Below are 24,862 nucleotides of genomic sequence, written 5' to 3' on the forward strand. Positions count from 1 at the left end.
CCAAAATGTAGATCCCGTACATGTTTATACCATTCATGCAACTATTCATATTTTGTTAAGGATAATCAACTTCGTTATTTAACATTAATGTTGAAATTCACAAATCTTATGTTAAAACCAGTCCTAACGTTATATGATTATATGATATAAATCACTGCTTTGTTTTACACTTTGAATATGATTTGCCGTATATTCTGCAGAACAGAACATTCCGTATTGCAGCCAGAAATTATTGTTAATGCAGATCCAACAATTACACACCATTGTTGACTCAAACATTATTGATTGTTTTGTTGCTGATCTGGTGGCTTAATATGTCTCAGTTTGAGAGCTTATAGTGAATTTCTGACCTTCTTTTACTTTGACTAGTGAAATGGTTTTTGACCCCATGTGAACAAGTTTCAAACATGCCAAGATATCACTTGGACAAATGTTTTAATGTTGGGAGAGATATTCAGTACAAAACACACACACACAATAAAGAATCATGTGTATATTTAGCAAGAAATATTGCACAATGGACATACAAATTAACAAAATATGATGCACAATATAATTAAGACAAACCGTCATATCTATTTGTATCAAATATAAATAAAAACAAAATATAGCTCGCTTGTCAAATTGTTCTCTACCTTGTAAAAATCCATTTGATTTAATGAGAACATTATTGAACACAAGAAACCGTCGGAGACGGGTGATGCTCCTCAAAGTTTTTTTTTGTCACAATATTGCACTATATATTCAGATAAAAAGAAACGTCTTGAGGGCACAGTAGTTGGGGGGACAAGAATTTTTTTATAGAAAATTTCAAAGGGCCATAACTCTGTGAAAAATCATCCGACCAGAACCCGCTGATAGTATGCACATCTCCTCTTGGTAGTGAAGCTTCCCATAAAGTTTCATTGAATTCCGGTCATTAGTTGCTGAAAAATAGCCCGGACAAAAATTGCACTATATGTACAGTTTAAAGAAAATTTCAAAGGGCCATAACTCTGTGAAAAATCATCCGACCAGAACCCGCTGATAATATGCACATCTTCTCTTGGAAGTGAAGCTTCCCATAAAGTTTCATTGAATTCCGGTCATTAGTTGCTGAGAAATAGCCCGGACAAGAATTGCACAATATGTACAGTTTATAGAAAATTTCAAAGGGCCATAACTCTGTGAAAAATCATCCGACCAGAACCCGCTGATAATATGCACATCTCCTCTTGGTAGTGAAGCTTCCCATAAAGTTTCATTGAATTCAGGTCATTAGTTGCTGAGAAATAGCCCAGACAAGAATTGCACTATATGTACAGTTTATAGAAAATTTCAAAGGGCCATAACTCTGAAAAATCATCCGACCAGAACCCGCTGATAAAATGCACATCTCCTCTTGAAAGTGAAGCTTCCTATAAAGTTTCATTCAATTCCTGTCATTAGTTGCTGAGAAATAGCCTGGACAAAAATTGTGCACGGACGGACGGAAGGACGGACGGACGAAGCAGCGACTATATGCTCCCCCCAAATAAATTTTGGGGGAGCATAATAAATGGATGACACATTTTCTTAATTACTGTGAAATAAGTTCCTGTTTAGCTTATCTATTGATATTTTCACTTTTATCCAGCACTTCACTTGCCCGACATACTTCTGGACATGCGACCTGGTGAGTCAGTTATAAGCGTCACCTGAAAAGTGCCAACATTATGATCAAAGACTTACTAAGAGATGTTTGTAAACTTTGTATGATTCAAACTAGCACATGTTGTTATGTAGATAATCATTTGTTCAGATTCATTAAAATTTATTTAATGAATGGTCAATTTATAGAGTGGACGAGCCCAATATTGCCTGTACTTTGACCTTTAACCTCAATGCTTGACCTTGACCTAGAAGGTATTCATGTGGTTCTTTAGCAGGACAAGCTGCCTTATAAAGGTTATTAAACATTTCAAAGGCATTACAAAGTTAAAGCCCAGACAAAAATGATGATAGACAGACAGACAGAAAAACTTACCGAAAAAAGTTACTTTTATTCAAAGTCAGAATACCAATAGCTAAACTATAATATAGGATGTTCCAATTTGAAGAATGCTATTCAAAGTTGGTAAACCAATAGCCAAACTATAACATGGAATATTGCAATGTAAACAAGAGATGTGTTTGTCAGAAACACAATGCCCCCTAATGCACCGCTTTTTTTTACCTTTGACCTTGAAGGATGACCTTGACCTTGACCTTTCACCACTCAAAATGTGCAGCTCCATGAGGTACACATGCATGCCAAATATCAAGTTGCTATGTACAATATTTCAAATGTAATTGCAAAACTTTACTATATTAAAGTTTTACATTTTCGACCTTTGACCTTGAAGGATGACCTTGACCTTTCACCACTCAAAATGTGCAGCGCCATGAGATACACATGCATGCCAAATAGCAAGTTGCTATATTCAATATTTCAAAAGTAATTGCAAAACTTTAATATAATAAAGTTTTAAATTTTTGACCTTTGACCTTGAAGGATGACCTTGACCTTTCACCACTCAAAATGTGCAGCTCCATGAGATACACATGCATGCCAAATATCAAGTTGCTATGTTCAATATTTGAAAAGTTATTGCAAAACTCTAATATATTAAAGTTTTTAATTTTTGACCTTTGACCTTGAAGGATGACTTTGACCTTTCACCACTCAAAATGTGCAACTCCATGAGATAAACATGCATGCCAAATATCAAGTTGCTATCTTCAATATTGCAAAAGTTATTGCAAAACTTTACTGTAACCTTAAAGTTATGGGACAGACAGACAGGCCAAAAACAATATACCTCCGATCTATCGATCCGGGGGCATAAAAATATCATTTTCTGTGATAGCCTCAGCACAGATAAATACCTTATTGAAGACTCCCCTCCCAAAGTAGTCAGCGACCACAGAGAAGCCGTCCTGAGCCCTTTCCAGCTGGTTATGGAATGTCTCATGCAGGTCTCTACCGTGCTCTTGGGCTCGAATGATGTCCATGATTTTCCTGCATTAGCAATTACTGGCAAATTTTCATTTGCGCTGTGCTCTGGGAAAACGGTTCTTAATGCATGTGCATAGTGTTGTCCTAGATTAGCCTTTGAAGTTTGCACAGGCTAATTACGGATGACACATTCTGCCTAAACTGGCTTTTCCCCAAGAAGAGACTTCCTTTAAACCGTTAAAGCTGAAAGTGTTGTCCCTAGTTAGCTTGTGCAGTGTGCACAGGCTAATAAGGGACAACACTTAACAATCATGGATTAAGCCCTGTTTTCCCAGAGCAAGGCTATTTTTTATGGCATGGGTTTACATCATTTATCATTAACCGGTACTATGAAAACTCATTAATTAAAATAACAATTTTGTTACTGTCAATTAGCTCTTAATTTTGCATACTTTATCATTTCCTAATGGTTGCTAGTGCTGGGGTATCAGTGCTTATAGACGTTTTGGCAGTGCCTTTTTAGAACATACGACCAAGTTGGATACAAAACTTGGTCGTATGTTCTAAAAAGGCACCGCGCAAACTTCAAAGGTTAATCTGGGACAACACTATGCACATGTGATAGGCACTGTTGTCCCAGATGATTGTATATTTATATATTTAATTATCACTTTCTTTACCACATGAGCATCACAAGTAAGCTTGCTATAGCCTGACAACATTCCAGAAATATTGTTATGAAATGACGAATTTCTTTATAACTATAAATATAATTTAATATTTAAATTCAACTTAATAAGATAAACATTCTTTTTTAAATACAAACAGTTTGAAGAGACATGGAGTGTTACAGATGCCATGAAACTGCAAAGTCAAGTATCACTATCAGACACTCAAACTGACCTGTTCTCTGGCATGCACACTGGGCACTCATTCTCATTTTCAGCATAATTCTCAAAGCAACTGGAACACAAATAGCAATGTAACATCAGCTTTAATGAAAACATTCACCAAGTACTACTGAGTATTTGCAATATTTTCACATGCATTATACACAAATTACAGTATTCAATAGACTGTTTACAGCCCTGCATTATCATTTTTATGCCCCCAGAACATAGGTTCTGGGGGCATATTAAAATTGCACCGTCCGTCAGTCAGGTAGTCCGTCCGGATTAGTTTCCGCTCAATAAGTCAAGCAATTGTCATCCGATCTTCACCAAATTTCATGAAAATGTGTAAGGCAATAACATCTAGATCAATTTCGATAATCGGCCAAATTGACCCAGACACTCTTGAGTTACGGCCCTTGAATCATCGTAAAATTAGTTTTTTTCTCGTTTCCGCTCAATAACTTGAGCAATTGTTATCAGATCTTCACCAAACCTCATGAAAATGTGCAAGGCAATAACATCTAGGTTAAGTTCGATGATCAGCCAAATTGATCCAGACACTGCTGAGTTACGGCCCTTGAATCATCGTAAAATTGGTTTTTTTCTCGTTTCCGCTCAATAACTCGAGCAAATTTCATAGGATCTTCACCAAAGTTCATGAAAATGTGTAAGGCAATAATATCTAGGTCAAGTTTGATAATTGGCCAAATTGACCCAGACACTCCTGAGTTACAGCCTTTGGATCATCATAAAATTGTTTTTTTTGTTTCTGCTTAATAACTCGAGCAAATGTCATAGGATCTTTGCCACGTTCATGAAAATGTGTAAGGCAATAACATCTAGGTCATTTTCGATAATCAGCCAAATTGACCAAGACACACCTTAGTTATGGCCCTTGAATCATCGAAAAATTGAGGTTTTTTCTCGTTTCCGCTTAACTTCATAAAAATGTGTAAGACAATAAAATCTAAGTTAAGTTTGATAATCAGCCAAATTAACCCAGGCACTCTTGAGGTACGGCCCTTGAATCATAAAAAAATTGCGTTTCCGCTCGAAAAATTCTCAAAACTTCTATGTTGCTTCAGATGTAACCTGCATATTTTGTATGCATGTGTACATGGACAAGGCCTTTCCATACTCACACAAATTTTGACCCCTTTGACCTTGAACTTGAGCTTAGGGTTCGCGTTTAGGTTTTTGAAATCTGCGTTTAGCTTTCAAACAAGCGTTTTCTGGGGGCATATGTCTTCTGATGGAGACAACTCTTGTTATAGAGATAACTCTCTCCTACTTCTTGTGCTGTTCTTATACTATACAGATTTATGTTTTCTTATCTGCTTAAAATGATAATTCAGTCAGAAGAGAAAAAGAGCTTTGATATTGTATTGCAATACATCTCAAGAAATAATTGGGATATTAGAAAAGAAAACAAATATCAGTCTGTTGACAGACTAAGTATTCAAACATAATTATAATAAGATACCTATTTGCAACAGTGACACCAAATGATAATTTTTTAGTAATGCATTTATGTAAATGAAATAAATGAATATCACACATTGAATACCTCTGAACATTGAAAGCCCGATACACAACTAAAATAATTATCCTTACTGTTGGTGAAAAGAATGTGGTTCACAGAGGAAATGGACTGATGGAAGTTCTAATGGATGGTTGCAGATGCTGCATTTGGTGTTTTGGAAAACTTTAGCCCTGAAATAAAAAGCAGATAATATGTATAATGTTAGACAAAAACCCATCTCCAACATGCAAACAATTGCTAAGATATGAATAATGTTGAAAGAAACCCATGAAGACATTGACCAGAAACTATCATCAAAGGTAAAGATGAATGTTGTATGGTTCTAATATATGAGCCAATCCCAGGAAAAATGGGCTAAATGTATGTGTATACAATTTTGTCCCAAATTAGTCAGTGCCATAAACAAAAATTAATGTGCTCATCCATCCATGCCAAACAGGAATATGTTTAATGTTTTCATGATAGACAGTAAAAAATAATAAATTTACATATTATTCTTGTGACTCTTAATATTCAGACAAATGCGGCCAAAATACATCATATTATAGCTACCCTTTCACACCACTGCTGTAAAGAAATCTCTTAACCATAAAAACTCTTAAGTTTAAGAACAATCGTATGCTTTTGGGCAACTTCTTTTTAGCCAAAATAATTTTTCACTGTGACTTATTGTTCGGACACCCAGATTTTCCGCCACACAATTAATGACTAAATTTTAGGACAGTTTTTCCTACCTTTGTGCTGACAACACATAACAGCAATGTCTTTACAACCAGTTGATGGTCATAAAACCAGGCAGATGAAGTCAGTGGATTATATCATTTGCAATACTTTGGTAAATTTGCATGCAATAGACAATGGTTTTTCAACTGTTTCACTTGATGGCTTCAAGATTATGCACTTAAAATGATATTAGTCATACAAGAACAATTTGACAGTTTTTGTTTTGCAGCTTTATATGTATATTCTGTATGAGGTTAATTTTAAGACAAAAAACATTAATCTGATTATTATTAAAAATAATTGTTTTGTTATTTGATGCCAATTGACAAATCAGTTATCGAAGGCAAAATGCCCTGCTAAAAACAAGTTCATTTTAGTTTGATAACAAAAAATCTATATACCAGTATATCAAATGTCAATGGTTACTGGTGATAATTTTTATACAATCAAATTAAACATGATATTAAATTATTTTCAATCATTTACTTATCTTTACAAAAATTAATACTTTAGAGTGTGGTTTTCGCCTTTTTAACAGCAAACTTCTTTCACTAATCAATAAAAAATGACAAATACTGGTACAAATAAATTAATACACAGGAATATCTTAACATAAATTAAATTGGTATAATGACAAATTTTCCTCAAATTTTGTGAATACATGTATAAGTTTTTTTTTAAATCCTCACATTTTAAGTTATTACAGTAACTAGTAAAATGAAATTTCTGGCAGCGTTGCCACATACGTGGTTTTCAGTTCCTCAATCTGCTGTCTCTTCTTCTCAGTGTCCTCCTGGTACTGTTTGATGAGGCGCTCGTCCTCGGCTATCTGGTCATTCTCCGTCTGCAGTTTGCGGATGATGTAATTCTTGATCACAGAAAGGGTCGCTGTCGGGCTGTGAGCAAGCGTCTGGATCACCAGCAGAGGAGGTAAAAGATTCCGCTTGTCAATATCTACACTGCTGTTAAGGATAACATAAGAACCATTAGGAGAATCGTTGGACCTTTGAAGATCAGTTTACAATCAGGGATTGGAGGTTCAAACATTTGACCATGGGTTAAATGGTTAGCATGTTTTCTTTAACATACTTTGATTTAATAATCCTGGGTAATATAATCTTTGATCCGAGCATCAAAGTTTGGCAGATTTTTGTTATATATCCTAACCAAGTTTATCTGAGAAGTGAAGAAGAAAAGTGCCTACAAACAGTATTATGGTCAAAGTAGCTAACAGTTAAAATCTTAAGCTACTGGGAGAAGGGGCTGTGTGCATATGAAGACCAACTTTCAATGTCTTACTTTAGCTATTTAGGTTGGCCTCAACTGATTGCTACCAACATTTGCAATCACAGACTATAAAGTAACAAAAATGGAATTTAAAATAACTGCTCTACCTAAGGCATTAAATTTACAGTTGATATTGGCCGTGATACATGTATTAACTGAACAATTCAAACTTCAAGTACCCAACAACTAGCACTTGGCTATAGGGTTAATGTAAATTCATATACATATATCTGATATACATGAGCTGCGATTGGGGCTTAATGCTTGGGCTTAAAGTGGCTACCGAGATTAAACTGTGCAGTCAGCACACATTAATAGGGAACAACACTTTCGACTTATGTGGTATTTTTCTTTCAAATGAAGTCTCTTCTTAGAAAAAATCCAACACTCAGAAAGGATACTGTGCAGTACCACCCCAAGCTGCTGTTTCAAGTTTTCTTTCTTTGCAAAGTATGACAGTGCCTGCACCCATAGATGTGGATCCTGCATGCTGCAACATGTAACATAAATCTAAATTTATTATTAATGGTAATGTGTTCTCACAATAATAAATCTATTGTATTTCACATACAAAATGCAAATCAACAAAGTATATGAGTACAAACATTCCCTTCAGAATTTGCTTAAACTATTAAATACATCACCTAAAACATTTATTCAAAATAACTTTAAAATTATAATTGAATAGAGAGACATTTATTTGTTTTTTTTATAAATAAAAGCTTTCTTGTAAAGGTAACACAAGTTTACCCAAAGCTGTTGCAGGTCTGGATAACGAGATCATATGCATCATTGTCCATGTGGTACCTTAGAATTTGCTGGTACCTGCAAATAAACACCTCCATTGTACACCTGGATAAAATGATTATATAACAAGTTCATTTCAATAAACAATATCAAAAATGTTTGTTAACTTACAGCCTGGCCTTTTCATACAAGTAGAGTATGCCCAGTTGGAAGTTGTTCATTTGACACAATACCAATGCCTGGTCCAAATCATAGTTTGCCTGAAACAAAACACAAATCATAGGTGGCATGGAACAAAACACAAATCACAGGTGGCATGGAACAAAATACAAATCATAGGCGGCATTGAACAAAACACAAATCATATGTGGCATGAAACAAAACACAAATCATAGGTGGCATGGAACAAATCATAAGTTATAGTTGGCATAAAACAAAACACAAATCATAGGTTGCATGAAACATAACAATCATTGTTGGTCTAAAACAAAACACAAACATATATCATAGTTGAACTGAAATACACACAAACCGTGTAAATCACAGTATTGTATGTTCACCACACAATATGTGGCAAATATAACATGCTTATGTATCTTGTTTTGTAGGTTATCAACTTATTGTATATGAACATACCTGTGGATTTCGTAAAAGATCTATAGTCTTCTTTTGTTTGGCTTCTTTTTCCTGGAAGAATTATGTAAACGTGATGAAAGTCAAAGTGACAATTGATAACTATTTAGCAAATCTGCTTTCACTTTAAAACCAAGAAAACAACTAAATGTATGTTTCAGATAAATAAATCAGGCACATGTTGTCAATATACACAAAATAAAAACCTTTTCATTTTATGAAAACATGTCAGATAAATTCTGTAAGTCATTGTTTAGCATGAGGTTAAACATGTGTTAAATTTGATTCTAAACAAAATAAAGCAAGGCTTCTAGCAGTACAAGGTATAGAGAAGAATCTCTCACCTCCGACTTTGGCTGGTGTGTAAGATCATGTAGATACAGCTCCAGTAGTGTGTTGTATAACAAGCTGGGAGAATTGGAATTGAGCTGAAATAAAATATTATACACTTCATTTAGACAACAAAATCTCTTCTATCTGCTTACTAAGTTTCTGAGCAGTGCTGACTTGTTAAAGGTTTGCCTTCTGAGCAGTGCTGACTTGTTAAAGGTTTGCCTTCTGAGCAGTGCTGACTTGTTAAAGGTTTGCCAGTCATGCCCAGTGCTGACTTGTTAAAGGTTTGCCTTCTGAGCAGTGCTGACTTGTTAAAGGTTTGCCTTCTGAGCAGTGCTGACTTGTTAAAGGTTTGCCTTCTGAGCAGTGCTGACTTGTTAAAGGTTTGCCAGTCATGCCACCAATAGTGGTAACAAATACAAATACAGCTTTGTTCTAAACTTGACTTACACTGCCACACCACTTTCAAATATGTTCAAGGGAAAATAACTAAGGACTGTGTGGATTTCTAGGAATGAAGTCGCATATATTATGTTTACTTCATAATGATGCCATATTTGAAGTTCGCTCAACAACTTAAGACTAACAGACCAACTCAAAGAGGACAGAGGGACTCCAAAATACTTAATGTCAAACTTCTTTCGCAGGGGCATAATAAAAATACCACCAAAGTCCATCTTTGCAATTGAAGTACTGTGAAACCATTTATTTTCGTCAGCACGAAATTTCGTCCTTTTAAAAAAAATGACTATTTTGTCAGCACCTAAAATCGTCCATTTCTGGTTTTGAAAAAAGGGTCCGATTTGTTTGTAATGTTTGTGATACATGTAAAACGCGGTTGCGAAAAAATTGTGCTGGGGAAAGAGGGGTGACACTTGGTAGTCACTTGCAGGAGGTGGGCCTTGTTTGGCATATGCCAATAAACAAGTCTGTTATTTCAGGTGATAGTAACTGTCTCTTATTATTTTATGTCATTGACACGTTCTTTGTTATGATTAGCGGATAAGTGGGACTGAATAACCGTTAGTAGGTCGCCGTGGTGTAATGGATATGGTGTCCGCCTAGCGATCGGGAGGTCACGGGTTCGATCCCCAATGCGGAAGCGTTCATTAGATCTCCCCAAAGACACCAAGTACTGGTTCTAGGCCCAGGAAACGGACTCGAGAGCGTTTATATAAGCCTTGGGCTTTCGATGCAATCGAGCTTAAATAAATAGGTTTAAACCAATAACCCTTAACGCGTGTTTTAAACAACAGATTCAATTGCCAATTAGTCTTTTTCCATTACAATCACGGAAAACCAAACACAAATCAATATGTTCTTTATTAATTTGTAATAAAAGCGCAGAATATATTTCAGTCAGGTGTTGATCACACATCGTCATATTTTAATTGCGTTTAATAGTATTGTCTTTAATCCGGATTCGCCGCGTGTTGGCTGTATAATCTGCAACACCCCTGAAAAACACAATACACACAATGGGTAATAAAGTTGTTAACAATTAGCGCTAACCAACACTATTATACCTAAACGAAGTTGACGCATTGGATACAGCCTTATTGCATTCACATTTTACAGGAAATGTCAGTTGTCAGTACACTGTATAATGTACACCCCTTTGTGTCAAAACCGGATTTAACTTGAGTGTGAATAGTCGACTGTTTCATGTTCTTTGTACCATCCGGGTATCTGTACAATAAGTATACCAGTCTACAAACAAGGTGCGCGCTTCCACATATGGGTATTCGGACGTTCAAAAAATTAACCTACGGTTTAGCGTTCACGCCGTCGAACGCATTTAGCAATATAACTCGTTTTTTTTCACAATTTCTTTACTTGCAAAAAATACAAGTGGCTTATAACTTACCTTGCAATTTTTTTTTCTCGCATTTGGCGAGTGTGCGAGTGTTAATTTCGAGCCCTGTGTATATGCTTGGATTACGCTGGATTTAAATGCCTCATGCCTACGGTAATTCAGTCTTATTTGTTTCAAATATGGGACATGATTGTTCGTTAGGATCTTGAATTCGTCCATCGGTCGAAGGACGCAAAAGACGAAAATTAATGTCTGAAGAATAATAATGGTTTCACAGTATTACCACTTACTGATATCATATGCTCCAGGAACTCTGTTAGTTTGGCAGAGTTGTTCACAAAGATGTGTATGAACTGTTCTGCTGGTGCCCTCTGTGTGGACTGCTGCCCCTTCCCTCCTTCCAGGTCACCGGCATCAACCAGGGGCCCTGAACATAAGAATATCTGGTGATCACTGTATAAGTACAACATGAATCAAATATCACACGCTCCGTTATAGGACAGAATCCACAATTATGCTGTACGTAGTAGCTCTCTTTTTTTCAAAACAACCATTTCTATCTGAAATATAATCAGCAATTAAAAAAAGGCCTTTCCAATAATTGACCAATGTTTTACTAATTTGCGAGTTTACCATAAAGGCATTTTGACTTTTTGTTTAGTATTTCTTTTAAAATACATCCAGGTATTGGAAACTGAACTATTCTCAGCCTTCTTAAAAATTGTGTGTTTTACTTTACTGACATTACAATAAATATGCACACTAGCAGACAGCTGTACTTGTAACACCCTTGAACCAGATTATACCATACAAGAACACCAAGGCACCTACTGTCTGAAGGCTTGAAGTCTGAACACAGGCGTTTGAGTAGCTCTGTGGTCTCGTCTGGTCGCTCTGCCATTAGGATCTTGCCATAACGCTTTACATTGTTCTCTGCCTGTTTGTGAATAGCAATAAATCCTGTAACTAACATGTAAACTTGTCACGTAACAGCCTGTTTAACAATAGTAACCATTGCTTATACACATTTCCCATGTAAAATTGTTGCATTTTTTATCCTTTTTTCCACCTAGTAAAATGTATCTCAAAACCTCTTTAAACTTCAACATTTCATTTGAACCCAATTAAACCCCCCTATAAGCATACCTCTTTAAAGTCTAGTTTTCAAAACATCATAAAACCACAAAAAATCCAAAAAAATACTCCTTTAAAATCTGAACATTTCCACACATATACCGAATAACTTTCCTACAAGCATACCTCTTCAAATTCCAGTTTCCCAATATACTCCAGCGCCTTGCCGCAGTCCTTAATGTCGTCTAGCTGTATCTTTAGGTACCACTCATGGAGGTTGTGTTTGTTGGCAAGGAAGAGGGCGTGCTTGTAGTAGCCTGCCTGGCGACACACACGTATGGCTGTCTCCTTGTCGAAGTCTATCTCTCGATCCTTCGTCTAATAGGCAGAGGTATTATATAGTTATTATTAATATGGTAAAAGATTTAGTCAAGACGATAAGACAAAAGATTTATTTCACAACAAAGTCGTCCAAAGGACAGATATATCCCCAATCGAGACTTGTTTGAAGCTGAATTGGTGACCTTTATTTTATGCCTGCGTGACTAAATCATACTTTCAGCAAATGGTCCCAAAGATTTAAATATTGTCCCCATGTTTTATGAAAATCCTTAAATGGGATAAATGGATATGGAGCAGATACCAAAATAGGATCACACTTTTGACTTTGAAGTGTGACCTTGACTTTGAGCTGGCATGACTGACTCATGCCTTCATAACATCGTCTCAATGACCAAAACATTGTAGCCAAATTTCATGAAAATTCTTCAACAGGAAAAGGATATATTGACAGGACACAAAAGTAGAGGCTGAAACTTTTGACATCAACATTTGACCTTGACCTTGTGCTGGCTTGACTAACTAACGTTTTCTTAGTGACCTAAACATTGTTGCTGATTCCATGAAAATTCTTTAAAACAGTTATAGGAGATATGGACCAGACACACAAATATTTTTCACCTTGAAATATTATCTTGACCTTGTGCAAGTGTGACTGACTCATGCTTTCTGCACATCATCTCAATTGCCTGATTGTAATGGAGGTGTAAACGCTTTGCCTTTAAGAATTACATTGACCTGGCATGGCAGAATCGAGCCTTTTGAATATCATCTCTATGCCCTTAACATTAGAGGCAAGTTTCATGATAATTATTCAAAAAGTATAAGAGACAGAGCAGACATAACAAACAGAGGCTAAAACCTTTGTTGATAACAAGGTCAAATTAACATCTCCACTTCATTCAACAAAACACATATAACAATTATACACAGCAATCCATAGACTGCACTGCTTCAATAGCAGTTTTGAATTAATTTACCCCATTTTTTAAAAATGATATCCAAAATTGTTGCAATCAGAGTATAAAAACATCCAATATCCAACAGTTTAAAGGAAAGATTTTCAAAAATGTCTTCTCAGTGCAAGAATTGCATGGTATAATTCCAAGTTTCCAATAGGTTTGGAAATGATCTCTAACAGTTAAAGTCCATGGAAAAAAAGTGATGAAAAATAATGGATGCACTTTATGAGAGCATTTATAAATTCTTCAAATTGCAAAGCCAATGTCCCAATATAATGAATGTCAAAATTCAATTCTTATATAAAAACTACCAGACTAACAGGAAGTTCAATAGTCCAGTCTCAAAAAAACACAAAAAACCTGCAGTCACAGACTGCAACTCAATCATACCATGATGAACTCATCCAGCTTGGAGACGTCCTTCAGCTTGGTGTAGCAGTTGAGCAGCAGGGTGGTGTGCTCCTCGGTAGCCATCTTGGCCGTGTGCAAGGCCTGCAGGTACTTTGTCAGGTTGTGGATACGCTGGGCATCCAGAAACTGTAGCAGACAACATCAAACCCCATGAGCTGTGTGACAGGCCATGAATGAGCATTGCTCTGGCAATGTGGCTTCGTGTATGTACATTAATCATCTTCCCAGATTAGCCTTTGCAGTCCGCACTGGTTTATCAGGGACAACACTTTCAGCATTAATTGTTTTTTTCCTTAAGAGGTCGTCTCTTATTAAAGGGTCATTATTACATATATTTCATGTGATATAAAACAGTGTAAAATAGATTAGTGCTAATTGTTCCTTGCATCTAATTATTGACTGCAAATTACATTCTATGCTTGCAAAACCCCTCATTTGTTGCCACAAGTATGGTTACCTTTCTGATGACATATGAGGCTTCCAGTTTGCCAATGGTTTTGATGTACTGGTCGATTGCTCCATCATGGTCCCCCTTGAAGTACAGGTGGTCTCCGTACTGGGTGAAGATGTCGACAAGACCTTCCTGGTCATACTGCTGACTCTTAGCCAGGCTGGAAGTACACAAACAGACACTCAGATAAAGTGAGTTTGATTATGGTGTTAGTATAAAAAAGAATTTACTAGAAAAAAACTGAACATATTCTTAAGATTGCCTTTAAACTAAAATATTTGAAAGATTTCAATTTAAACAACATTGTTTAATCGTAACCATGTATTCTTTACCATTGAGGGAGTATTATAATAAATAAACAAACAGAAAAAAAGACTAAGAAACAAAAAAATACAAGAACACAGGTTGATATAGGATTACTTTAAGCAGTTCTCGAAAAATATTGATTTATACTAGTAAATACTTGTGTAGGATCTCTGATGTAAGAACCATTAAAATTTTCATGATGACTACAAATGGTTAAGATGTAAGCGTCCATTGTACATTCATGTTACCTAATGGCCAATGTGTAGTTGTTCTTCTTAAACAACATCTCCAGTTTTGTCTGCGTGTCCTTTTCTAGTAGCAGAAAAAGCTGTAGAAATAACAGATCATTCAAACTCTTGTATATGTTACAGAAGAGGGAGCCATGGTAATGTAATGTTAATTGCTGAACACCGCTCTTGCTTAAACATTTTTCAGCTAATTGTGTTGTCAATATGTTTTAAAACATAGGAAGTTTCAAAGTTGTAGGTGGAAGCACTTTGACTTAAGAGCCTATGTTAAAGATTTATATTAGAGGTCACAGTGACCTTGACCTTTGACCAAGTGACCCAAAAATGGTTGTGGCATGTAGAACTCATCAAGGTGCAGCTAAATATGAAGTTTCAAAGTTGTAGGTGGAAGCACTTTTATTTTAGAGCCAATGATAAGGTTTTTTAGCACGACACGGGACGGAAGACGGTAGACGCCAGACGACAAGCTGGCTGTGACAATACCTCAGGTTTTTTGTCCGAAAACAGCCGAGCTAAAAAACAATTAAATATATGTCTTCTTGCAGACCACAGAACTTTAACAGTCATAATGAAGTGGCGAGTAGGTTAACAAGAAATGCTTAGCTAAAATGGCCAACACTTGTATAAGATATTATCAAAACAATTGAAGCTATTTCCAGGCAGGTTCAAGTAATATTTACCAACAAGAAAGAAAAAAGTATTAACAAATCATCACAAAATGATTAAGTAGCTGCAACAGCATGCTTATCATGACCTGAACATTAATGAAACCCAACTAACATCCTCAGGGGACAAAAATTCCACTCGTCCGCTCGTATTGACGAGTGAAATCTTGAAAGGACGAGTGAATTTCCCTAAAGCTCTCGTCCTACAGGACGAGTGAAAAAAAGCTTATGTTAAAAAATGAATTTTCTGACCAGTAAGACTATTTTTCATTTAATAAAATCATTTTCTAAAAGCATATCTATTCCGAAAGTAGAATGCGAATGAACCGGAAATTGTAATTGTAAAATTCATACAGCAGGTGCGCGTTGTTATGCGAGACTTGTGTCCCGAGTAAATATTGGCTTTTTGGTGTAAGCTTTGCGCGTACATGTTGACAGGGAACCATGCGACTGCAGTCACTGTTAGTATTGACTTTTAAAGAATTATTTAAGCGCGAAGTATGGTTTTAAACCAGATTTAAACCAGTCTGAATTTCGTTTGAAAAATGTCTGACATACGAGCGTTCTTAAAAGGGGGCGGGGGCGATTTTTTAAACGTCCGAAACGGAAAGCACGCGAGCATTAGAAAAAATTATTTATTTTGTGTTCCTCATAAATAAAGTAACTTATTTCACTGCTTAGCAGTAATATACTTTAGGAAATTTTCTAAGTCATATCAGCCCTTTGCAATCTTTATTTCACACATATTTGAAGGACGAGTGCGTGTGTTTGCAGGACGAGTGAAAATTTTAATGCACTCGTCCTGCAGGACGAGTGCAGTTTATGAATATTTTTGTCCCCTGATCCTATTGCTGTGGTAACAAAAGTTGATTTAAACATTAGAAATAAGCTGCATCAGTGTTATTCCAACCTTGCGGTCACCCGTGAGAATGTAGAGGGACCCCCACTCACTGATGATGTCGATCACTTCAGGGTATGGAGCAGAGTAAGCTATGAACTTGTTCTGGATGTCGTACACGGTCACCATGTGCTGCTCAATAGGTTGTCCAGCACGGCTATAATCATGGATCATTGATTATACCCACTATAAAGATGTGGCTACTTTTGGAAATTGGATAGTTTCCTACGCAAGATTGAGTTATACACTAACAGACTTTTGGTAATTGGATAGTTTCCTAGGCAAAATTGAGTTTTACACAACAGCTATGATGTTTTTGTTGAGGTGTTATGTTCCCTATAAAAAAAATATATTATTTTTTCATACATTCTATCTATATTTCATGTAGAAACTTTTTTAATGTTCACTACAGCACACATAATACATTTACTATTCTGAAGTACACCTAGCTTAATATCAAACTTCAGCTGCACTGGAAGAAAAGAAACCTAAAGCATGGTGTCCATTTATTAGTGGCAAGCAACAGACTGCAAAACAGTCTGACACAAGACAAAAGCACTAAACACAGCACAAAAACAAATACCCATAATGCACACAAATTCAAAATTAGTAAGGCAAAGGTAACTGCCTTTTGAAACAAGAGCATTGCATTACGGGTGCCACGCTCGGCTGCGAAAGCTTGTCAGAATTTTTTTTTTAGAGGGCACAGTGACCTTTACCTTTGACCTAGTGACCCAACAAGAGATGTGTTTGTCAGAAACACAATGCCCCCTACTGCGCCACTTTGAAATAAAATTTCTATTTATCATTTGGCAGGTATAGACATCATTTCCCTTTAAAGCTTAATTACTTCTCTTGGATTTTGTCCAATCCAACGGGGAGGGGGGGGGGGGGGGTGGGAGGTCTATAGACAGTTAAAAATGACCAAGTCAGACATCACTGACAACCAAGGCCTGTGGTTTATCAAAGAGATCATAGCCAGAGTTCATCATGTATGTATGGACATAAGTCCACTGGTATTTAATGAAAACTAGCATTCACAGATAAGAACAGGTAAGAAATGATAATTATATCAAGAGATGTGTTAGTCAGAAACACAATGCCCCCTATTGCGCCGCTTTGAAATAAAATTGCTATTTATCATTTGGCAGGTATAGAAATCATCTCCCTTTAAAGCTTATTACTTCCCTTGAATTTTGTCCAACCCAACCGGGGGAACCGGGAGGGGGGGGGGGGGTCTCACAGTCAATTATGACCATGTCAGACATCACTGACAACCAAGGCCTGTGGTTTAAAAGAGATCATAGCCAGAGTTGATCGTGTATTTATGAACATAAGTCCACAGGTATGTAATGAACATCAAAGAAATTATAATTATATCATTTAAAAAAAAAACCTTTGACAAATCAATCATTTGAGCTATAAATAATCAAAATAATAAATCTGTACAGTAACTGTGAAAAGAACTTCAATTCTTGGTAAGGAAATATATAATATGAGATTTATAATTACATAAATTACTTACCTTGAAAATAATTGTCTCTAACAAATCTCTAATTTTAGTAGCAAATAATTAAAAGCCACTACCGTGACTATGATTGACTACTCGAAATGTGTAGCTCCATGAGATACACATGCATGCCAAATACATAAAGTGGCTATGTTCAATATTGAATAATTATCTCCCTTTTTAAAGCTTATTACTTCCCTTAAATTTGTATTTTTACCCTAGACCGTAAAGGATGACCTTGACCTTTTACCACAATGTGTTTGTCAAAAACACAATGCCGCCTACTGCGCCGCTGTGATTTATTTAACAAAAATATATACGTGGGCAGGTCAGATAACTATGTCCATTTAAAGCTTATTACTTCCCTTTACTTTGTTTTTTTTCGACCCTAGACCTTAAAGGATGATGTTCACCTTGCAATTTTACCATTCAAAATGTGCAGCTCCATAAGATACACATGCATGCCAAATATCAAGGTGCTATCTTCAATATTTAAAAAGTTATGGCCAATGTTAAGGTTTTAGCACGACGCCTACGGCGGACGACGAGCTGGCTATGACAATAGCTCGAATTTTCTCCGAAAACAGCCTGGCTAAAAATTAGGTGTTAAAACAAAATTTTATGGAACAAAAAGACAGGTCTGCTTACATTATGGGTGCCTTGGGGAACTGCTTTGCATCTTTGCCGACTATGACTAGGTAGTTCCTGAACCAGTGTAGCTGAAACTTTTCCCCTTCAAAAGCTAGGCATGGGCCTCGGCCATCCGGCTGGTAGAAGTACAGCGCCTAATATACATACATCAGATACAAACTGTAACTTGTATGTAAATCTTGCATTCGTGTTATATTCGTAATATGAGCCTTGCTTTGGGCAAAAGGTTTAATGCATGTGTGTAAAGTGTCATCGCACATTAGCCTTAGAAGTATGCACAAGATAATAAGGGACAACACTTTCAACCTACACTGGATTTTCGAATAAAAGAGACTTCCATTGAACTAAACATACAATGAAAGTGGACAGTGTTGTCCCTGATTAGCGTGTGCAGACTGCACAGAGTTACTCGCAGTCTGTTAAGGTTTTATACTGTTAGCTGCTCATAAGTATGTAATGGTTGGAAATCAATACTTCAAAACTTGAACTAGTAAAAAAGGTCTTAAATTTCATTTGATTTTCTTAGAAACCATAAATGAGTCAAAACGTTCATCTAAGTGGGAAAGGATTAAATGGTCATCTGAAAAGATGAGTAGTCCGTCCCTGCTACTTACGTCATCCCTAGCAATGACAAACTGATTGTCCTGGCTCATGTCGCTCATCACAGAACATCCCCTTTTGCAACCAAACTCATCCAGGGTGGTCTACAAACAACGAGCATTAACTAACATTTGACACATTTCACTGGTTGGACTTAATTGAGTTGCATTCTGGGAAAACTGGGCTAAATGCATGTGAATAAAGTGCAGTTCCAGATTGTCATGTGCACTATGCACAGGCTAATCAGGGAAGACATTTCCACTTTTATGGATTTTTTTTGTTTAAAGAATTTTTCTTATTTGAAAAATCCAATTTAGGCGGAAAGTGTGATGCAGACTGCATAGGCTTATCTGGGATAACACTTTATACACATGCATTAAGCCCTGTTTTCCCAGAATTAGGCTACATTAATAATGCATTTGGACGGTCAGGGGTTAAGAGGTTCATAGAAATGCTTTGTACAGCATTGGAATTTGGTTACCAGTTTTGTAAGATACATGTATCACATTTAATACACATTGACACAAAGTATATCAACACAATACTCAAAAGTTCAAGAGGCATGAAGTAAAAAGTCACTAATTACTTGCATTTTGTCCTTGCCGCTAACATTAATAGACAAGATAACACTCTCCGTTGCTACGAACAGGATGATGTTCTTGCCAGCTGACTTAAATGCGAGCCCAGTGACAGCTGACTTGCCCTCATATACAATTGACTGCTTGCTGTGTCTGCAAATGTAGGATGTTTGAATATATTAAATAAATACAATTTACATATACAGCAAAATGTAACACCAACACAGCAGGTGTTTATCTTAAAATAACCTGTTAGTGTGGCCTTAAGTTTCTAAATAACATTCTAGAAAATTATCATTGCAGTCTAAAAATTAAAAAAAAAATTATAGTACATAGTGTCAAGAAAAATAATGAGCCAGTGCTCAGCAAATTCGTCAAACAAGTCGGCCCTGATGGCCCTAAGCTCAAGGTGCGTACATTTTAAAACACTAGACCTGTTGACCAAGTTTTACTACACCTGAACCATATTTACAATTGGCCTAACTATGTAAGTTTACAGGACGAATGCAATCACTTACTTAAACATGTCAAATGTAAAGGATTTTTGGGTAAATGCATGGACAAGCAAAAAGGGGTAACACTTATGCCCATTCACCAATCTTCTGCATGCACATTGCTCTTAATTGCCTACCACTTTTTTTTCATTATCAAGTATCCTTTAACACTACCTGTCTGATTTGATATCTCCTTTGAACAAGAGGACAGTTCCATTCTCAAACCCTACAGCCATCCAATTGAGGTTTTCATGCGCTGCTACACAGGTGACTGGAGTAGGCTTATTGGCTGGTATCGCCCGTGTGATGCGAGTGCAGACGGGTACACCTTTTTCCATCTGCAATAATGACCAGAGCTCCAGATAAGAGGCGTATCTGCGTATTTACGCATTAAAAATAAAAAAACGCATTAAAAATGGGCCCAGTACGTAACAAAACGCAATATAAATATTGGTACGTATTTTAAATCGATTAAAGTGCGTACCCGGTTTAACCAATAATCCAGTTGAGTTTTTAGTGTAAGTTAACCTTTGAATCAAAAGTAAGTCAATCAAAATACGCTTGCAATAAAATTGCGGCCCATCATGTTAGTGGATCAAAAAAAGGACGTTTTCAGCGACCATTTACTTTGTCAGTTTTCCACGGAAATGGAAAATACCCCTAAATATTCCCAAATACCCTTTATGGCTGAAACAAAGGAGTAAAATACGCTTTAACAATAATATCAGGGGATGAAATACCCTTTAGACTAAATCCTTATCTGGAGCTCTGATAATGACATCAACATACTTGTATTCATGAAATTTGAATTTTACAAAATGTGAGAAATAAAATATAAGCTTAATGTTAATGCATACTGATTTTTTTTTTTTAAGTATATTACATTCATGCAAAGAAAACATAACAAGAGCACCGCATAACGGGTGCACGCTCGGCTGCGGGTGCAGTTTTTAATGAATGAAAGCTTGTCAGATTTTTTTTTTTTTTTTTAAAGGTAACAGTGACCTTGACCTTTGACCTAGTGACCCAAAAATGGGTGTGGCATATAAAACTCATGAAGGTGCAGCTACATATGAAGTTTCAAAGTTGTAGGTTGAAGCACTTTGATTTTAGAGCCAATGTTCAATGCCTTGACAAAATGTTAAGGTTTTAGCATGACGCAGACGGCGGACACGACGACAGACACGAGCTGGCTATGACAATACCTCGGTTTTTCTCCGAAAACAGCCGAGCTAAAAATTAAACGTAGGATTTAAAATACAAAATGTAACATACCTTATCCAGATTCCAAACTTTGATTAGAGGATTAACACCTTGTTCATCTTCCTAAAATAGTTACAACACACTTTGCAATGATCAGTCACTTTTACTGAAATGCAAACCTGTGAAAGACAGCTGTTATTTAAATGATACTTTTATTAAATATACTTTTTTATGTTAATTTTTCAAACGTTAAAACATTAATTGTTTATTAGATTTGTCTGTTATCAAGCAACTGACCTAAGTCACAACATCTCAGAAGCAGGATTAGCTTACCCCGACTGAAATCAGCAGGTTACTGAGGCTCTGTTTCAGTTGGTACAGGTGTGAAACTCTGATGTCATAGGCCGCAAACGAGTTCACTTGCAGAGACCTTGAGATGAAGTAAATTTTACCTTCATAATCGCTGACAATCAGCTGACCACCACCACTGACACACGCTGACACATTCACCTCCTGAATAAATATGTAAATATCATTCAGTAAGGGACGCCGTACTTTAGTATTTACCAAACCAAATCTGAGAAATAAAAATCCATTATAAAAAGAGCACATAATGACATTAATTTAAAAAGCAAACAGAACAATAATTTACATATATATTTTCGCTAGTGTTGCTAGTCATTAATAAAATACACAAAAACATTGAAATCAACTGTTCAAGTTATATACACATTAACATTGAGGTCACAAAAGTGCTAAACATGTAAACAAACCTTCAGTTGGTTGAAGGTCTCATTTGTTTCTGGATCCTTTACAGTCTCTTTGTCAAAGAAATTAAACTTTCTCCACTGAAATGCAATTAAAATGGTTTGAGGGAAAGTTGATCACTTACTAAGGTAAGGAAAAGAAGAAATCACATTTATAACGTAAAGTTGAGGACTTCTTATAATGCACCTAATAAATCAATAATTTATTGTTATGAAATATACTTTTCAAGTAACTGAACAATAATAAATGGGCAATAAAACGGAGCATCAAAGCAGGAGAAGGGAGTGTGAAGATAAACAAGGTGTATGGCATGCGACTATGAAGACATAGGACAAGTAAGCAAACCAGTACAGACCAACTGTTTGGGGGTTTTGATAGCTTTTTCTAAATTTCAATCACTCTAGGATCAACAGAACCGGGAAAAAATATGATCCCTGATATGTTTATACAACCTTACTTATGCCAAACAGTTGAATGCTTAACATATTTTTGTTTACAGCCATACTACAAGTAGGTGTAGGGGCTATAGAGATAATAAGGAACCAAATGTTGAAAACAGGACTAATAACAAGTTGGTTACACGATCGTGTTGAGAAAATCAATGTTCTGACACTGAAGCTAAGAGGGTTCCAACTCACTACCTACTTAGACTACAAGCATTAAAACATTCATCCAGTGTACAATGGTTCATTTGTAATAGACCATTTTATAGCTCAACAAACCCATGGTACAATCACCTTTTTACTGTTATCCCCTTGTGTTACATTACTATTTAGCACTATGAAAAACAATCAAATTTCGCAAACTAGTGGATAAAGAAAGTACATGTATATAATCTATTCTTAGTAATGATATGTCTTTAATCTCAAACTGTACCCATACCCATGAAATTTTAGAGTTAAATTGATTTCTTAAAAGAAAAAAATCTGACAGTGATTGAATTAACTTAGTTGCAATAATTTAACTCTCAGCTTTATAAACCAAAGTTTGTTGAGAGTATTGTCCTAGGGTGCAAAATTTGATCCCCACTGCAAGGGCTAAGGAACACTGATGTTGCAAAAAGGTACAAACATTTATCTTTCTAAAGCACACTCTCATTCAAATAGTACCATTTCAACAAGAAATAATTTCTTTTTATTTACTTTGTTATTCTTTCGTTAGTTCTATCCATCAAATAAGAAACAGGGGGTTTTCAGCACTGTCTGCGCCTCCGGAAAACGGAGGCACTCCCAAAGCAAACGGACCCGATCCTAAATGGAAATTATAAAAAAATTCCCAATTTCCAAAAAAAAGAAAAAAAAGAAAAAATATTACTTTTTTTATTTTTTTTTAGAATGAAGTGTCTTATAACTTGTGTGACTATCCAGTGTTTGTTTTGGTAAAAAATATCTGCTATAAGATTTTGACTGCACAGTTCTTTTCTCAGAGTGTAACTGTAACTGAAAAACAAAACTGCAGTACTTGAATAAACGTTGAACATGCCAAATATTGCATCTGTTTATATAAAGAAGACAAAATTATAAAAATAAAAACAAATTTATTTGTTAAACCACTGAATTATTTAAGCATGATAAATTCAAAAATTTTTCCCAGATGAGCAGTTTCATCGAAGCAAAAATTCCCAAAATGGCCAATTTTGTCGATAAAAAATTCCCAATTTGGTCAAACTCCTTTTCCCAAAATAGGCAGAGAACTACGGTTGTGTTTATGAAGGGGTGCATATGGACTCACAGAGCGGTCATAGGAAATAATAACAAAGGCTCTGGGAGTCTGTGTATATTGACTAAAAATAACTGTGATGTACATTTATTTGTGTGTTTCTAACTCAAATTAATTTAAGTAATATTAACTTTATTGATTGTATGTCAGATCCTTGTTTATGCATGTTTGATTTAATTTTTATGAGGTCGAACCTATTTGCCGCAGAATTACCCAATGAACAAAATAAACAACACTGGGGGACAGTGGAGTTGTTTCTGTTGCTACAACAGTTAAAATTGAAGGGTTTTCGCTACAACAGTTAAAATTGAAGGGTTTTTGACATAAAAAGGCAATCATCCAATGAAGTTCAGTGAAAAATGTTTATCTTTTAAATCATTTATCTGAAATATGAAGATGTTTTAACTTTTATAGATGCTTATGAATATTGCTAAAGTACCGCGAAGTACAATGTTCCACTTCCAGGTACTATGCAATGTTAGGGATGGTTTTTTGGTAACTGTCGATCATCAAATTCTCGTAGACATTGTCACATGGGTTTACCATTACTGTGTGTCAACCACTTGAAGAACTAGATAAAGTGACAATTTATTTATTGAAGCCAGATTCGAGTGACAGTCAGTAAAAAATGTGTTTGTTTAACTGCCAATTGTCAGTGAAATCATACAGTGAATCACTTCCTCCTTTGGCCTTAGCTATGAGATCTGGTTTATTTAAACAATTTCCTTTAAATTGGATACAACGATAACGCCATCAAATAAATAAGTCACAATAAATCTGAGAATGACACGTATTAAATATTCTAAATAATTAATCAGACGTGTGAAAACAGATAAATAAATAACGCCTACTTGCAAAAAGGCCATCTTCTTGTGACCTTCACCTTTTTCGGGCACTTGCAACCGTTTCAAAATCGTAGATTCGTATTTAATTTTCTGACTTTTTTGTTATAAACTGTGTTTTAATTAAATAAAATATTATACTTTGTACATTTTAATTTATTTTTAATAACATATAAAGTAGTATATGTCTTTAAGAATGTAATTTAATATTT

General features: G+C 35.7%; 1 protein-coding gene across 1 annotated transcript; it reads right to left on the reverse strand.

The window, feature by feature from the left end:
* Positions 1–478: 478 nt before the first annotated feature.
* Positions 479–24,718, reverse strand: LOC127877517 (vacuolar protein sorting-associated protein 11 homolog). Its single transcript, XM_052423453.1, has 25 exons — positions 24,660–24,718; positions 22,095–22,169; positions 21,655–21,834; positions 21,394–21,444; positions 20,293–20,456; positions 19,633–19,777; positions 19,061–19,150; positions 18,444–18,580; positions 16,298–16,442; positions 14,723–14,802; positions 14,175–14,328; positions 13,697–13,843; positions 12,192–12,383; positions 11,763–11,868; positions 11,222–11,358; positions 9,127–9,210; positions 8,786–8,836; positions 8,321–8,409; positions 8,153–8,227; positions 7,804–7,892; positions 6,862–7,069; positions 5,464–5,562; positions 3,860–3,919; positions 2,887–3,019; positions 479–1,676 (listed from the first exon to the last, which is right to left on the reverse strand). The coding sequence occupies exons 1-25, from the start codon at positions 24,672–24,674 to the stop codon at positions 1,620–1,622; spliced, it is 2,763 nt and encodes a 920-aa protein (XP_052279413.1). The 5' UTR covers positions 24,675–24,718; the 3' UTR covers positions 479–1,619.
* Positions 24,719–24,862: the final 144 nt, after the last annotated feature.

The sequence above is a fragment of the Dreissena polymorpha genome, chromosome 4 (assembly GCF_020536995.1).
Source record: "Dreissena polymorpha isolate Duluth1 chromosome 4, UMN_Dpol_1.0, whole genome shotgun sequence".
NCBI lineage: Eukaryota > Metazoa > Mollusca > Bivalvia > Myida > Dreissenidae > Dreissena > Dreissena polymorpha.

Excerpts from the sequence above, each read along its gene's own strand:
- LOC127877517 (XM_052423453.1), bottom strand. Across the intron at positions 14,329-14,722 it reads AACTACACATTGGCCATTAG|CCTGGCTAAGAGTCAGCAGT; the intron begins GTAACATGAATG and ends GTGTACTTCCAG. Across the intron at positions 13,844-14,174 it reads CCTCATATGTCATCAGAAAG|TTTCTGGATGCCCAGCGTAT; the intron begins GTAACCATACTT and ends TGTCTGCTACAG.